This window comes from Mustela lutreola, chromosome 4, assembly GCF_030435805.1.
Source record: "Mustela lutreola isolate mMusLut2 chromosome 4, mMusLut2.pri, whole genome shotgun sequence".
NCBI classification, from domain to species: Eukaryota; Metazoa; Chordata; class Mammalia; order Carnivora; family Mustelidae; genus Mustela; species Mustela lutreola.
Genome location: NC_081293.1, coordinates 117410726 through 117429066, shown reverse-complemented (window position 1 = coordinate 117429066; position 18341 = coordinate 117410726). Strand labels below are relative to the sequence as shown.

General features: G+C 35.5%; 1 protein-coding gene across 5 annotated transcripts in view; it reads right to left on the bottom strand.

Moving 5' to 3' along the window:
* Positions 1–18341, bottom strand: part of PHTF2 (putative homeodomain transcription factor 2) — a 120193-nt gene that overhangs the window by 14792 nt on the left and 87060 nt on the right. For 3 of the 5 annotated variants that reach the window (XM_059170937.1, XM_059170935.1, XM_059170938.1), the window contains 4 exons: positions 15319–15505; positions 13303–13458; positions 8389–8607; positions 1251–1379 (listed from right to left, as the gene is read on the bottom strand). In XM_059170937.1, coding sequence (XP_059026920.1) covers positions 1251–1379; positions 8389–8607; positions 13303–13458; positions 15319–15505 — 691 coding nt within the window. Of the gene's footprint in view, positions 1–1250; positions 1380–8388; positions 8608–13302; positions 13459–15318; positions 15506–18341 lie in introns of those variants that run through there. The other 2 variants (XM_059170936.1, XM_059170940.1) reach the window with 2 other exon arrangements.

Below are 18341 nucleotides of genomic sequence, written 5' to 3'. Positions count from 1 at the left end.
GAGAGCACACTACATGGAAACTGTAAGTCATTATGTCTTCATTTTTAAAAAATAGCTCATTATCAGATTTCTAATTCATTAAATAGTTGCAAAAGGATAAACTATGTTGGTCTTACCTAGGTCTGGAAAAAAAATTCTATGTACCTCATTATTTCAAAAGTTAGAAATATTCATAGACACTTTAATATTAAAAAGAATGAGAAAATCTCACATCTACTGAAGCTCAATTCATAAAAAGAAAAATGAAGGATTCTACTTATTTGATAAATTTGCAATTTGTGTTTTTCTTCAAATAGCTCAAAGTACAAATGGATATCTCCTTAAACTCTAAAACCTTTTTAGAAGAGTATGGGGGGAGGGCTAAGAAAGGGGGGGGGGGAAGAGAATTATAGAAAAATTAAGTGGAAATTAAATAATGGGAAATATAAGACTGGTAGGACTATGAGGGATCTTAAATACCAGCTAACTTTTATCATCATATTATACATTCTGTAAATGACCTGCTGGTTCACAGGCAGTTAAGGTATGGAAAACCAACTAGATCCAAATCTCCAGAGACTTCTGCACAAGTAATAGGAAGGAGATCAATTTCTAGAGCAGTTGCTTTAATTTCTGTCCTTCAGAAAGCATGCATCATAGTTCTCATGCAACAGATACGAAATTTAGAATTGCAAGTTAAATCATGACTAGCTGTCCAGAGGAATCAGATAAAATTTAAAAACTGTGATGATCTGATAAAAGACACAATTTAAAAGAAATGCAAATTAAAGCCCATAGTTTTTGTACTCTACCTCCACAAACTACTCAAGATTTTTATAGCACTAGCTGCATTACTTCTATATATTTAAGTGAGCAAGCAAGTATGAAGACAAATATTCTATTTTGAACTTTTGGTGTACTCATAAGTAAATGAAGCAGGAGGAATGATACAGGAGAAAATAAGCCTTCATCAACACTTGTGTATGTAGCAGCTCCTCAGTTTGACCCATGGAAAGCAAAGAAAGAATAACATAAAAGAAGAAAATTTTAGACTGTACCATCTACTCTTCGTTAGAAGAATGAAAACAGCAAGAGATGACAGTAGTTTGGTGATAAATCACCATTTAAATCACAACGCCAAATACAAATAACAGTCTTTTTCAGGTTGAAGAAATGCGGTAAGTTGTAAATACAACCTCCTAGTAATTATGTAATATATTAATAATCGCTCTCTTATTCTTGAACTAAAAGGACAGAATTTAAAAACTCACTCTGTTCATTATCATTCCGCTGATTTCAAGCACAGACATGTCTGCTTTCTTACAGTCATTGCCTTCCCATACGATAGCACTGATTTTTTCTAATCCCGGGTGGGAACTATGGAGCCAGGGCAAATGACTCTACGAAAAAATAAACAGAAGTAAGTGAACCCATGAGTAAAAAATAAACAGAAATAAGTGAATCCATAAATAAATGACACTAAAAAAACATACTGGTGAATACATATATCATATTTTATAAACAGAACATATATATATATATCTTAACATGGGTATATGTGTATCTACACACACCCAGTATCAGCGATACTAAAATTCTGTCTTAATATTGATTAGCATATATATTGAGCAGTCGGCATATGAAATTACACAGTTATAAAAAATGTGTAAGTTAGGAATGTCCTATAACAGGTATTAGGCAAGCTACTGTTCAAAAATCCTGTAAAATGAGTCAGCAAAAGCACTCAGTTGTCAATCTGTTCACATAGCTACTAATATACTAATGTTCCAAGACAAATGGATACCAGTTTGTTCATATTACTGACTCTCCAGCTTATGATCATTCAATACAAAAGCACATGACAGGTATGACTTAACCTCTTTGAAAGACTAAATGGTGATACAATCTCATCCTGCAAAAGACTCTCCCTCACACCTCAGCCTCAGTATTTGATTTAATTACTTTTCTGATATTTTAATCTAGCAATTCCCAAAGAATCAGTTTAACTTTTTTTTCCCTTCAAGTAAATATGGCAAATAGAAACACATGAACTAGAAGTACCCTCCCAAGAAAAAAGCATCTCTCAACATTTCAAGAATAGAGAAAAGAAAAATTGAAAGCCTTAATAAAAGGATCAGATGTTTAACTTTGGGGGTTGTTTTGTTTGTTTTAGCTTTATAATTTAAAAAATAAAACTGCAGGGCTCCTGGCTGGCTCAGTACATGAAGCGTGTGACTCTTGATGTGGGGGTCATGGGTTTGAACCACACATTTGAGTGCAGAGATAACTTAAAAATAAACCTTTAGAAAAATTAATAAAACTTCGAAAATAGGATAGTTGGAGATTAAAGATAGCAATAAAATTAATACACTAATCTTTACATTATCAGATATTGATAAGAGAAGTTAACATTAAAAGAATAGACCCCAGGGGCAACTGGGAGGCTCAGTAGGTTAAGCCTTTGCCTTCAGCTTGGGTCATGATCTCAGGGTCCTGGGATCGAGACCTGCATCGGCCTCTCTGCTCAGCAGGGAGTCTGCTCCCCCCCAGCCCCCGCCTACCTACTTGTGATCTCTCCGTCAAATAAATAAATAAAATCTTTAAAAAAAGAAAAAAAAATAGACCCCCAAAATGGGATGAGTCTACTTACATTACAGTATTGCTAACTAATTTATACAATGTATTTCACTAAAATAACTTCTAACAATGAACAGAAGAATCTATTTATATTTATTCTCTGAAGAATAAAAATGTGATTAAAATATGGTAAAGATATGTTTTTGAAAACTTAAGGAATATAATATTTTCCTGTAGGGAAAATAGAACTGCATTGATTCATTTTTACTTAAGATATAACAAAACCACTTTAATAATATGTAAGAAAACAGATATGGAAAGTAATTATTATTCTGACTTATACATTAATTTTCTTTATGTAATGTGAGTAGACATATTATTGGTAAAACTCTTTTACATGTAGTTCATTTGACTATGAAGAAGTTTCCTCTAAAAATTTATCTTTTTTCCAAAGATACAGTATTTTAATATATATTAACCATCACAGCATATATTTCACCACTGGAGAGCCTTAAAAACTGTAAAATACTAGTTATTACCTATCTACTTAATTACACAAATACTCCACAATATTCTAGCTAGGAAAGAAGTAATTTGTACCAAAATATGTATCAAATTTTCCAAGGAAATCTAGTTAATTATGAAATGTAATGGAACTACAAAGCCAGGACCAAGTGGGAGAAAGTGAATAGTCTTTCAGTGTATACAGTGTAAGGGTGTACAGTTTGAGAGGCAATTTTTTAACCACTGATTTACAGGCTTCTAATCTTTTTAAACTCTCAGTCTGTCAGCAGTGAATTAAAGGCTTCCCAATTACATGAAGCAAGGCATATCAAGAAGGTCCATCTAGAGAGAGAAATAGAAATTCAAGAAGTCCTTCACCCTCTTTCCAAAAAGTATTCATTTTGCCCAGCTGCTTTTGCAGTTACTCCAGTATTTGATACCATCTTCCTACTTCTAGTAGAAAGCCAGAAGGCAGGAGAAAAGAGAGCAACCAGAAACTGGTACATTTAAAAAAGAATTAATTGAAAAACAAAAACAAAACAAAACAAAAAAACCAGCTCTTTATCTCTGTGTGTGAAATATATTCTGAAATAGCAGTCTTGTTGAAACATGTACTGCCTACAGTGTATGAATAGCATTACATGAAACATTTTTTCAAAAAGGCTCAAGGAAAACATCAGGGAAAATAATTCCATTTTATAATTTTATCACATAGGTTCTTCTCAGTTAAGTTTTTCAATCCAAAAATGTGGAACTCTTTTAATGATTGTTCTTTATCCTCATTCAAAAGCTCAACTGCTTTGCTCTGTGTTCATTCAGAACTGCCTCAAAACCTTAACATTAGGGGTGCCTGGGTGGCTCAGTGGGTTAAGCCGCTGCCTTCAGCTTGGGTCATGATCTCAGGGTCCTGGGATCGAGCCCCGCATCGGGCTCTCTGCTTAGCAGGGAGCCTGCTTCCCTCTCTCTCTCTCTGCCTGCCTCTCCATCTACTTGTGATTTCTGTCAAATAAATAAATAAAATATTTAAGGAAAAAAAAAACCCTTAACATTAAATGGTGGCGTGTTTTAAGTAGATTCACCACAACAACTGCTTTAATGGAGTTTCTACCTGTGGGAGCTGTACCCATTAAAATCTGTCTTTGCCTACTGAAAAATAAATTTCACTTAAATATGGCCTCATATTTTATCATATACTCAGCCATGACTAGAGGAGAGAAATTTTCTGCTGTAGAAATGTTTCAGTTACTATTGCCAAACAAAACAAAACTACAAATTTGGTAACATCCTAACTAGAACACATGGATTCGAATGCTCATTGTTTCTTCCTAAGGAGGGATTTTTCAGTCTTTATGGTGGGCAGAAAACGGTCCTCCAAATCTATTAGAGACCTCAATCAAATAAGAAAAAAACTGGTAGCTTTTAATTAAAGGGAGCTAATTTCCATTACCTGGCTATTATTTTTTTTTTTTAAGATTTTATTTATTTATTTGACAGACAGAGATCACAAGTAGGCAGAGAGGCAGGCAGAGAGAGAGAGAGGGAAGCAGGCTCCCTGCCGAGCAGAGAGCCGGATGCGGGACTCGATCCCAGGACCCTGAGATCATGACCTGAGCCAAAGGCAGCAGCTTAACCCACTGAGCCACCCAGGCGCCCCACCTGGCTATTATTAAAATTGAAAATATTGATGTTATTTTTTAGAAGCCTGAGAATAATGTGTATAAAATCAAGTCTTTAATCCAAAAGCAAAAGCAATGTAAGCCTATGATACTATAATTCATATGCAGACTAGAGCATTAAAAATCTTATCAGAAAAGGAGCAGAGTGGTATGAGAGATTTAGGGTCAATTTATTCTGATAGCATGCATTAAAAAAATGTATTTCCTTTCATTCATTCACCCAATTTTGTTTAAACACCTACTATGTACCAAGCACTGTGTGATTCAACAATCAGCAAAAGAACACATGGTCCCTGCTTCTACGCCTCTTTATGGTATTGCTGGGAAAATAGCTCTCAGGCATTTTCCTAAACTTCAATTCCAGTTATTATGCTCAGTGATGTAGGTGAATACCCAGATGACTCATCCAACACCCTATTCTCATGGATTGCTCACTGTTTTCTTCACTTCTTAAAATCCAGGGACCTATAGCTACTCCCATGGCCACCACCTAGACCTTGTCAACACACTGAACTGCTCAGCTTCTGAACTGAGTCTTCAACCACAGCTCCTCTTACTGGGTGTCTCAAAACTTCAATTCTAAAATACTTATGAACACACCCATCCTTCAATCTATAGTCCTTTCTTGGTTTTGTTTCGTTCTCAATCTAACACATCTAGATGCTTACCATATCCATTATTTCTTGGCCTCTCCTGCCTTGAATAGCAACTATTTATTGAGCACCTACACTGTGTGACTTTGGGCGCATTATTTAATTCCAAGCTCATTCTCAATGATTCTCATCTACAAAATAAATCTATACAAAATAATCGCATTGTCATAGGTTGTGAGAATTACGTGACATAACGCATCAAGATTACTATGCACAGTGCCTGCCAGACAGTGAATACTTTTTAAATGTTTGCTATTACTTATCACCACAACTATATTCCAGAGAACATCACACAAGTGTGTGGACTGGCAACCACAAATTTCTGGTTTCAGATTCCAGCTAGACCCTCAGCAATATGGAATGCGTTCACTGACTTGAATACATGCACACACATACTCTCCATTGCCCACCAGTGATAACTTCAAGCCTTCACCACCATCTACAAGCCCCCAATCCTATCATCTCACTTATTGTTAACAGACCTCCTGCACCCTCAATCATCCAACTTTCTCTGTGCACTTCCTCCTCCTCCTATCTCAGCAGCAGATGTGTTCTCCTACTCACCGAAGGCAAAACTTCCTAGATATGCTTCCCCTCCTGCACTTTAAGAAACCTCACTCGAGAACTTCTTCTCCTGTATCTCTTCAATCCTTCCCTCCTGGTTTTCCCCTATGTACACATACACTTAAATATCTCACATCTCGGGGAATGGGGACCAGAATATTCCCTCAATTCTATTTCCCTATCTTTTAACAAGATTATGGCTTAATTTGTAGCCCAGATTTTTAAATTTTAGGATATTCAAATTTATCAATCTCTTCATTTTTTATATTTGCTTGAGTTTTTTGTATCTTCTTTAAAAAATTCTTCTCTTTAAAAAAAAAAAAAAAAATTCTTCTCTTTGGGTGCCTGGCTGGCTCAGTCGGATAAGCATCCAACACTTGGTTCCGGCTCAGGTCATGATCTCAGGATTGTGAGATCAAGCCCTTACACTGGGATCTGTGCTGAGCGTGGAGCCTGCTTGGGACTCTCTTTCTCTCTTTCCCTCTGTCACTCCACCTGCCGCTCACCCTCTCTGTCTAAAATATAAAATGAAATGAAATGAAATAAAATACAATATTCTTTTCTTATCAAGAGTAACAGATTTTTCTCCTATATTTTCTTGTAAATATTTAACATGTGCTTCTTCACATTTAGGAACTATCTAGAATATATTTTTGTGTAATCATCTGACCTACAACTATATACTGAAGAGTCCATCCTTTCCCCACTGGTCATAATGTCACTTACGTCATATATTAGAGGAACCCGTGTAGACATGTACTACTTCAGGGTTTTCTATTCTGTCCCATGGTCTATTTGTTTACATACTGCCTTGGGTCTGCTTGGACTTATAAAACTCCATTTACCATGGACTGGATGGCTTAGAAACAACAGATGTCTATTTCTCACAGTTCTGGAGGCTGGGAACTTCAAGATCAAAGTGCCAGCAGATTTGGTGATGAGATCCCACTTCCTGGTTCAAAGACTACCCTCTTTTTGCTGTAGCCTCACATGGTCAAAGGGGCAAAGGAGCTCTCTGAGGTCTCTTTACTAGGGCACTAAACCTACTCCTGGGCGCTCCACCCTTAAGACCTAATCACCCCCAACCAAAGCCCCATCTCCAAATATCACCTTAGGCATTAGGTTTCACCATATGAACTGACAGGTGGGAGAGGCTGGACATTCAGACCATAGCATACAACTATACCATACTACCTTTATTAATTACTATACTTTTAAAGTAAATTTTTATATCCAGTAAGGGAAGTCTCCCTGTTGTTTCCAAAATTGTTTTAATTATGCTCAACATTTTGCTCTTTAATGTGGACTTGAAATCAGTCTAAGTTCTACCAGATAGAAAGACAAATATAACTGGTAGAATTTTGTGAGAGAAAAAGCAGAGATATTGGGCATCTCTGACATGTTTCTGCATTTAATAGAAATAATCCTAAAATTTCATTATTAAATATGATAGGTTTTTAGAAGGTTCTTTGGTAGCTACCTTTTAGCAGGTTAAGTAAATTCCCCTCCTACTTTAATTTTCTAAGAGCTTAGTTGTTGGTTTTATTAGGATTTGATGAGAAGTTACATAAGAGAAAGACAAGGAAGAGTAAGAATTTTAAATGACCATGGATTTCCGACTGGTGAGTGGATGGATGAAGAGGTTATTCAATAAGATTTTGAGAGCTACAGGAAAAACAGATTTATGAGGGAAGATGGGGTGTTTGGTTAAATCTGAGATACTGGTGGAACATTTAAAAAAAAAAAAAGATATGGCATAGACATGTGCTGTCCAATATGGCACCCTACTCACAGGTTGCTATTGGGTACTTGAAAAATGGCCAGTCCAAATGAAATGTGCTCAAAGGGCTCACAAGAGATTTGAAGATGTAGTATAAAAGGAGTAAAATATTTCATTAGTATTTTTTATACTGGCTACATTTTGAATATATGGGGTTAAGTGAAATACATTAAAATTAATTTCACCTTTTTAAATATTTTAAAGAAGGCTACCAGAAAACTCAAAATTATATATATGACTCTCATTAGATTTCTGTTGGATAGCATTGCTAAAGCTGTTGAGAGATAGAAATCTGATATTCATGAGATAGAGATTTGTGAATTATGGTCTTAGAGGTAGAGTTAATAAGGCCATGGGTGCTGATATGACCATGAAGTATGCTGAATGAGAAAAGGACTAATGCATCCAAACACAATCTGACTTATAAAACTCCATTTACCAACAACTTCTCAGGAACATAAGTTTGCAAGGCAAGAGATACAACCATAATATAAATACTGAAATTCAATGCTCCAATGAAGCCAGAAGGAAAAAAAAAAAATCACAGGAATATTATTTTAATTGAATGTAAGCTTTTTTTCACCTCTATAAAATGTGTACATACATTCAAAAAAGCTGGACTGAGAGCCCCAAATAACCCAATACTAAAACCAACCTGATGAAAAGGGTCGTCTCTATATTCTTTTTTCACACTTGGATTAATTTGAGGATTTTCCATATCTGTCTCACTGGTACAAGATGACCGGCATTCTGCACAGTGTAACAAGTCTTCCCATAATACATCTTCTGTTTCAGATTCTGGCCTTGTACTCTCAGAATCCTGTCTGGAACTTGAACAGCGAGAGCTGCAACTAGTACCCGATTTAGGGGCATCCTGAAATCAAGATATTCTTTGACATTAATACAATTTATGTACCCTTTTCAACTCAAAGGATTCTATCAGAACCATACATTGCTACTTTTTGCTACAACAACAAACACACTGTCAAATGACAGTGAAATAGAGAGCAAACATTAAAAATATGTTAGTTTTTAAGGAGTAACAAAATTTCCTCATATCAAAATTTATTTGAAAAAAAAAAGAAAGAAAAAAAAATTTATTTGATTGCACATCTCAGCTCAAGTGCTGTTTTGTGTGCAAAGGTAGTGCCTGTTTCCTCCTAAATTTTCACACAAAGTTCAAAATTCAGGCAGGCAGAGACTAGCTTAGGTTTGCATGGTTATTATTTTATCGGGATATATATTGGTATTATATTATCACTGAATATTAACCAACTTTAACTGATGTGTTTAATGGAGTTATTTTCTTACTCTCTTTTTTTAGCAAGAGTAGATTTCATGTATCTACTGTTCTAGTTTTTCAAAGAGAAGTTCAATAAATTAATGTAAAATTAATAAGTAATCCATACCAGGAAGATAACTGCCAATTCATGTTTTTGAGATAATCTATGCTACAGAAGTGAAAAACTAAAAGGCACAAGTTAGGTAATTTCTAATCAATTTATTTTTTTTCCTAGAAGTTGTTATTGTACAAAATAAGTACTTTTGAGTAAAAAGTTTCATTTAATAATTCAAAATAACTTTTACTGAATAAAGAATGGTAACAGCCATCCTTATAGCCAAGTATGCTGAAATTTTCAGATTTGTTTTTAGTTATCCTCTGTCACGAAGATTGTCAATTTTACCTTTAAAATGTTCTAGATGTATCCCTTTCTTCTGCTCATGATATCACCAGAGTTCAGGCTTTATCACCCATGCCTTGTTTGCTTTAAAGAGCCTCCTAATTGACCTTCCCTACTTTCCAGATTAATCTTCCTAAAGTGAGCTTGTCCTGCGCCCCTCCCCCCCATTTCTCTGACCAAAGTCATCCTTTGGCTTCCACCACTCTTCTGGATAAAGTTCAAACTCCTTCACCAGCAGCCTTGTCTTCAAATATGCTACTTTTGGACTTTGTTCTCCACTCGTCCCTACCACAACCTTCTCCAGTGACACTGGGCTACTCCCTGGCCCCTAAACACAGCTGGTTCTTTGTCCCTCTAGCCTCTGATCAGGTGTCTACCTTGTATCCTACCTTCCTTTACAGCCTCCTCAACCAAGTGTCAGGAAAACACCATTTCTATCCCTTTCTAGCTGGCTTATCTTGTTTCTGATCCTTAGTTTAGTCTTCTGGCCATGGGGGATAAAACTATTTTCTTAAAGATACACTGAATATTAAATGAGGACTGTAGTTTTTAATACAAACCAGGGGCTCCACAAATGTTAGTTTTGAAGCCTTCTATTCAAAGTGTTCCCTTTGTTCCTAAAATGAGGTATTATTATTTATCTTCATGACAATAAATTTTACACTGCTATTCAGCATCTATAATACTGTCTATGTTATTAAATGTTGATGTATTTAATATTCTCAAGTCGTAACTCTCAAATACACTGTAAGTCAACATAAGACAAAAACCAATTTTTTTGCCACCTTTACCATACGTAACAAAATATCTTGAATGAATGAGACAGGTGATTGATAATTAATTTACTGATATTAGAATGGGACACCATGAATATATATTTAGTGTGTTGATTGGGGATTTATTTGTGGGAGGAGAATTAGTTTGAACAAGAAGTAAAAATGTTTTCAAAGAAAAGAATTTCAGAAAGAAAAAAGGTAAGAATGAGTCTGCTTTGTTTTATAAAAAGCACTCCAAAAATGTTTGATTCATTAATGTCAACCAGAGTACTTGAAGCAAACACAGTTTTTATCACAACTGTTTTCATTAGTTAGTAAGGTACAGAAAGTATTAAGTAACCAGTAAATAATCGCTAATTTAAAAAATTTTGGTAAAGCTAACTTATTATCTATGACTAATTTCTGATGCAGACTTGCTAATCAGATACAGAAAAACAAGATTAAAGGCCTCATGATTATTTAACTGAAACTAATGGGTGATTTCAGGGATAAGGAAATATCTTTCTTTATAAAAGTATCTTGCCAAATACTGATTAATAAGTGGGCCACTTTACAAATGTAAAATCTAAAATTTATGACCTATAACCACTTATATGTCAAACAGAATTTTGCCTGCAACATTTAGGTGATTAATGGTCACTTTGAATTTCGCTAAAAATCAGAAATTTTTGAATTAAAGAAAATAGCCACGTTAACAGCTCATTTAATTTGGTTCGGTCTGCTTATTTTAAATCTTTAGACAGATAGCTAAAACTGAGCATATAATCGAATTAAGGGGAGAAAAATTATTTGAAGGGAATAAGAATTTATAACATTAATGCTTTGTGCCAGGCAATTGTGCATAATCTTATTTAATATTAAGAATCTGACGTGGGCAGTCTTCTCTCTCTACTGTACAGACACAGAAACACAGAATCAGAGAAGTTAAACAATTTTTCCAAAGTCACTTAAATGTTCTGAGTCCAAGTCCATGGTTTCTTCATGATGCTTCCCAACAAATGCTACCTCCATTAGAGGAAAAGCTAAGTTTCAATAGGGAACAAAAACTGAAAGATACTTGTAGAGTTGAACAAAACAGGAGAGAGTAGGAAATAGGGTAAATGCTTAAAGGAAGTTATTAATTCCACAGGATACCTCTTATTCCAGATAATCAAATAACTCCACCACCATCATCCAGGAGACTAGAAGACTAGAAGACAACCAGATATACACAGCAGATAGAAGAAAAGGGAAGAAACTGGGGCAGGGGTCGGGGTGGGAGAGTTGAGGGGTAGAAGGAATGGGGGTTAAGTGAAAGTCTACACACTAAATGGCAAGATCACCACCTCATGCCCCCAAACCCCTTGATGCCAAACACCATGGCTGCTTAGTATAGTATCTACTATTCCCACACCACCAGAAGATTGGATGATTCTTCCAAAAAAACTAAAAATCCCTAAAAGTATATCTATAGATACTGACATATGGGAGCCTTAAAACAAATGGCTGCGCCCTAACCAGTCATTTTATGGTGAAGACCACAAGTTCTACCCAGAAACAAAGTGCCTTCCAAAATGCTTTCTTTGTGTCTCACCCTTAAAGGAAAAATATCATCAGTAATCTGAAGTGAACAGAATAATAAATACATAAAGTTGTAAAAAACACTACAACACTGTTCTATCCTGTCTCAATATTACTTCTTCAAGGGAGTTTTTCTTTTGCTTTTTTAAAATACCCTGAGGTTAAGCTTGATTGGAGAATCAAAATCTTCTTGAACTGAAATGCAGCTTTTAAAATATTTTCTAGTCTAAAGCTCCCTACTTTGCAGATAAAGAATTTGAAGACCAGGTTTTATTTTTAGGTAGTCTTTTACATCATTAAAAAAAGATTTAAAACAATCAATGCCTACTAGCTAATTAACGGTATTACTTAGCTTAAAATCCAGAAGATTTTATGCAACATATTTATTTAAGAGATAAGGTCAGTAGGATACTGATCTGCCCTTCAAGAATCTCAAGAGTTCAACGTATAGCTGCAAACCAAGAAGGGAAAGATTCTGGGGTGAGAAAAGTACCTCCAAAGCCAAACAATTTATCTATAGGAGAGTGAAGACCTCCTAAATCCCTTCCAGTACAAACTGGCTTCTGACTGTACTTAGTGTTAGACTGAGAAATTCACAAGACTGAATTTCACAAGGAACAGGGGACAGTATATCAGATGATCTCAGTGAAGGCAATCAGCAGACACAGTGGCATTAGTTGTGTCTAATGGCAGCCACTGAGAGAAGAAACACAGCCACAGTCACCGCTAAGATTGCATAGAGATTCAACCACAGAGAAGATTGTATGAAGAACAAGTAACTCTTCTCAGCTTAAAACAATCAAGGTATTCACACTCCAGCACAGCATAATATATGATTTTTCAAATGATCATTTTCAAATGATGTCCTACATCATCAAGAAAAAAAATTCTAATACCATCTAAAAAGAGAAGGCAATGTTTATCAAAAAAGTGTCATAAGTGATATTTGCCTTCAAGTGAGATAATGAAATGTTCTGTCCTTAGAATAAAAACTGAAAATACATTTGAATGAAATTCTTTTTCTGTTGAAACGGTTTCAAGAGATGTGATAACTTCAAGAGACGTGATAAAGTTATAAAACTGTTTAGAGAAAAACAAATATTAATAAAGACAGAATCAAAGAAGAAAGAAGAATTGAATTTTATAGAATGGATGACTTAATAACTAGTGATAGTAACATGAAGAAAGTCACTTAGAATAACTCTATGATCCAGAAGCTATAAAGCTTTTCAAATTGTGAAAAAGACTAACACAGGAGTTCACAAAGTGTCTCTCTAGGATGGCTCTCTTTAAAAGTAAACAAACTGAAGTATGAGTCTTTAGAGATATTGCACAAAATGAATACAAATGTGTAGCACTCTGTCATGTGTGTAATACCTAAATCTAAAGCTGTTACTCTATAAATCCAGATCATATAACAAATATAACAAGATAATTGATACTGATGGGAAATATTTACTTTGATAATTATATTCAGTTGTTGAAAGAAGTTGTAAATTAGTAACTCATAAAATAGGTATGTTTGCATATACATAAGGATAAAGTATATACCTCATTAGGGTAATGTTTCTTATAATGGTGTGACTTTCTGTTCCGAAGAATGCTCTCAGAAGTCCTGTCCACATGACGGCGTAAGGGGTACCCTGTTTCAGGACCTTCCTCACTGGAGACTTCATCAGAGACATTTGTTATTGTCCTTTGAGTATCCTAAGTTGGGAGTACACAAAGAGAATTACTGGTAATTTATGACTGTAACTTTAAAACTGTAAAATATTAAATTATACGTATATGCAGGTACACCTTCAAATATCTTCAAAAACCTGAAAGTGAGTAGTATTACCTGATCTTCTTTAAAAACGTTTTACATTAGTGACTATACTGTTATTTTAACTTTAAGAATAATTCAACAGCCATTTGTCAAATACTGTCCTATAACATTTCTGTTCAGGAAAGGATCTGAAATAGCTTAGAAAATTAAGTATATAAAATAGGATAAAAATAGAAAAGAGACCACTTAAAAGAAGCTGAGAAAAAGGAGATGAATTAATTACACTATTTCTACAAACCCCAAATGCCTTCAGTGATTTAATAATGACACAAGGCAGGAAGAAGTGGAGTTGTATATGTAACACAGACAACATTATGTGCATATCAATTTGTATGAGACATCCAGATTTTGGAAATTCTGAAATTGAGAGCCCCAGAGCTTAAGTTTTATTGATATTTTCATGTTGCTCTCATATAACTTTATTAGGTAACAAATAGCTGAAAATGTGTCTGAAAGCTGTGTGACTAAAACTAATCTGTTGAGTGATGATACTGATGTGAGGCTCACATTATCAGAGAGCTAAATGCTTCAAAAATCTAAAATCAGAGTAAGGGGTTCTATTTCACTGCAGCCCCATGCTATTGATTGTATAGCTACCGGTAATGAAAACACATGTATTGATTGCCAAGTAGTTAGCACATACTTCACTCAAATTGAAAAATCAACACAAATGTTCATGCTCACATTTCTACATGTTAACAGAAACATTTTTAATTTGTCCACAACTTTTTTTTTACTCAATTATTTTTTTTTAAAGATTTTATTTATTTATTTGACAGATCACAAGTAGGCAGAGAGGTAAGGGGAAGCAGTTCCCCTACTGAGCAGAAAGCCAACATGGGGCTCAATCCCAGGACCCTGAGATCATGACCCGAGCCGAAGGCAGAGGCTTAACCCACTGAGCCACCCAGGCGCCCCAATTTACTGTAAGATTTTTAAAGAAAAAACTATTTAACCCAAAAAATTCAATGAAACAAAGACAGAGATGATACTGCATTAGGCTTTGTTACGATAAATGCAGGATATCTTTACTATTTTGGAAAAGTAAACAAATAGTTGTTATTCTTAACTACTATATCCTCAATAAGATTTTTTTTTTTTCCAAATTAAAAACAAATGTGTTGACCCCAAAGGTAATGAAGGTAGGAAAAAACAAGGTAGTATTTTCTTATGGGGAATAAGAATGAAAGGTCAGATTTCTAGTTCAGTTTCTAAAGTAATGTAGATGTTCCATTTAAACAAATTCGCACACACTCACAAATGAGGAACGAGAAGACAAGGTTCAACAAACATCAACTATAAATTATAAAGTGCCTTAGCATTTTGGAAAAATTGGAGCGTCAATCAATTCAGAAGATGCCATGTTACACAGGAAATCAAATTTATTCATGTAACTTTATTTGATTTCCAGTTTTATCAGTGTGATGTGTAATGGCTCACAGAATAAATTCTGGAGCAAATACAGAATTCAAAGGTGATTCCAATGTCTGAGTCACTTTCCATTCATTGATGTAAAATCATACAAGCAAACTTTTATTTTTATTTTAATCTTTTTGGTGTGTGTTCAAACCTGTGTTTTATTTACCTTTCTAGTTCTTTTATTATGTTAGTCACCATACAATACATCATTTGTTTTTGATATAGTGTTCTAAGATTCATTGTTTGTATATAACATATAGTGCTCTATGCAATACGTGCCCTCCTTAATACAAGCAAACTATTTTAAAAATCACACTTACTTTGCTGGGAATGTTCCTCAGTGTTCCTGGGTGCCAGGCTGCCTCTTCTGGCCGAACAGTTTCACATGGAGGTTCATGGCTTTGGATTCCCTCCTCACTGCTTTTAACAGTCTTTTTCCCTTCGAGGGATACATAGCCATTGTCAGTCTCTGTTGATTTATCAATCGAATTCTTTGCTTTCTTTGATCTAAAAAGAAAAAAATTGCAAAAGCATGTTATGTGGACCTTATTTTAGATGCATTACTGAGAGAAATTATGATGTTAATAATTAAATCTGGTAGTTATAAATCTGGTAGTTATTTCTCAGAATTTTAATGGCTACCTTATTTTTTTATAATAAGTAACTTAGAAATATAGTATTTATAGGGGTGCCTGAGTGGCTCAGTGGGTTGAGCCTCTGTCTTCAGCTCGAGTCATGATCTCAGGGTCCTGGGATCGAGCCACTCATCAGGCTCTCTGCTCAGCGGGAAGCCTGCTTCCTCCTCTCTCTCTGCCTGCCTCTCTGCCTACTTGTGATCTCTGTCAAATGAATAAATAAAAAAATCTTTTAAAAAAAAGAAATATAATACTTATCATATAAAATAAATCAATAATTGTAAATCAATGTACAATGTAAATCTCAGTCAGCTTACCTGATAGGTTTTTAAGTCTTAATAAATAGCAATTCTAAGAGACATGCCCTAACTTACCAAACGACTCATGGTCAAAATCACTTGGTCTTTGTGCAAAATCTATGAACAAAATTTTGCCAGTTTTATTACGGTAACAATGTGTTGTAACGTTTTATTTAAAACACTGTTTCTGGGGCACCTGGGTGGCTCAGTGGGTTAAAGCCTCTGCCTTCAGTTCAGGTCATGATCTCAGGATCCTGGGATTAAGCCCTGTGTCAGGCTCTCTGCCGGGTGGGGAGCCTGCTTCCCTTCCTCTTTCTCTGCCTGCCTCCCTGCCTACGTGTGATCTCTGTCTGTTAAATAAATAAATAAATAAATAATCTTTAAAAAATAAAAAATAAACAGTTTCCTTTTTTTTTTTTAAGATTTTATTTATTTATTTGACAGACAGAGATCACACGTAGGCAGGGAGGCAGGCAGGGGGGGGGGAGCAGGCTCCCTGCGTAGCAGAGAGCCCGATGCGGGGCTTGATCCCAGGACCCTGAGATCATGACCTGAGCCAAAGGCAGCGGCTTAACCCACTGAGCCAACCAGGCGCCCCTAAACACAGTTTCTATAATTAGATTAATTTGCAGTTAGTGGTTTAACTTGGCTTTAACACTTCCATTTACCCAAATATTTTTAGTGTATGTATGTATGTATATGTATATATATATATATATACATATATATATATATATATATATCTGATAAATTCATTTTAGTGTACAAAGGAGCTATAGGACCTACTCTAACATAAAAATATGAAAGAAAAGGAAAATTTTATAATACAAGTTTCTAAATAATGGAAGAAGTAGAAATGAAGAAAACCAAAAAAATAAAGAAGTAACTTCTTTCACCCACTGAAATAGTCCTGAAAAAAATAGTACTATCATGTAGCCATTAATTACCTAAAAGGCTACAAATGACATTCTTCATTTATAGGAACTTAATTTTTTTGATATACAAAATACAGCATGGAAAGTAATAAATAAGACATTTTGATTAATAGGCTAAAGCTGGAGGGGTCTTCTTCAGAGACTACAGTGGGTCAAAGAATAGCTATCTAAAAGAAATGGTTAGTAGAAATACAGTTTAAGCCCCACACAAAATTAAAATGTGCTCAATGCAGTTTAAGTGTATCATGAAATTTATTGAAAAGCAGTTGCATTTAACTTTACTTAAATAAATCTCCTTGAATTTTCTGCAGGGTATCCATTTTGCAAGGAAAAAAATTAGTAGATTGCCTTCATACAAGTCAAAAAAACAAAAGTTTCAAAACTCAGAAAAGAACTCTGTTTGTTAAGTGTCTGACTTTGGCTCAGGTCATGATCCCAGGGTCCTGGGATGAGCCCGAGTAGGGGTGGTGGTGGGCGGGAGGGCGGGGGAAGTCCCTGCTCAGAGGGTAGTCTGCAGCTCTCTCCCTCCGCCCCTCTCCCCACCCATGCTTGCAACTGCTCCCACTCTCTCAAATAAATAAATAAATAATCTTAAAAAAAAAAAAAATGCACAAGAGAATTACCTTTAACACTAGAGTTACTCAGTCCTACTGGAATCTTTAACTGTATAGGACCGTAGACCTCACCTATTCTAAATGGTCATTTTGGAAACAATGGATCAGAAATATAAAGAGGTCTAAGCAGCTTATGTAAGGTCCCACAACCACCTAGAGGCAAAGCTAGCACTAGAATACAGACCTTCTGACCATGAGGTTAATTATATTCTCTATACCACCTCCAACTGCCTATCCCCCAATTCTGAGGATAGTCCCTGATAGGATTTCTTCTTCACACACTGATCAAAGCCTAGAAAGCTTTTGTTTTATGCAAACAGACCCCCTCCCTTCTGACCTTCTCCTGCAAGGTTACTAAAGGGAACAGACAGACCTCACTTCCTACATGCTTCACAGAACTCTGATGCTTTCTGATAATTCAGAACACATCCCAACAGAGTTCCAAGGTTCAGAAGTCCTGTCTTCTGACCCTTTTCTTTCTATATAACCCTAAGAGACATGGCAAGACCAAGGGAAAGAGCCACAGAACAAAGACCACTTAAAAGTGGCAGAGGGAGGTGCGCCTGGGTGGCTCAGTCGTTAAGCATCTGCCTTCGGCTCAGGTCATAATCCCAGGACCCTGGGATCAAGCCCCACATTGGGCTCCCAGCTCAGGCTGAGGCCTACTTCTCCCTCTCCTGTCCCCCTGCTTGTGTTCCCTTCTCTTGCTATGTTTCTCACTGTCAAATAAATAAATAAATAAAATCTTTTAAAAAAACAAAAAACAAAAACAAAACCAAAAAACAGTGGCACAGGGAAGGAGGAAAATGGATTAGAGAGGAGGAAGGGCAAAAACAGAAAATAAAAGGTATAGAGAAAAC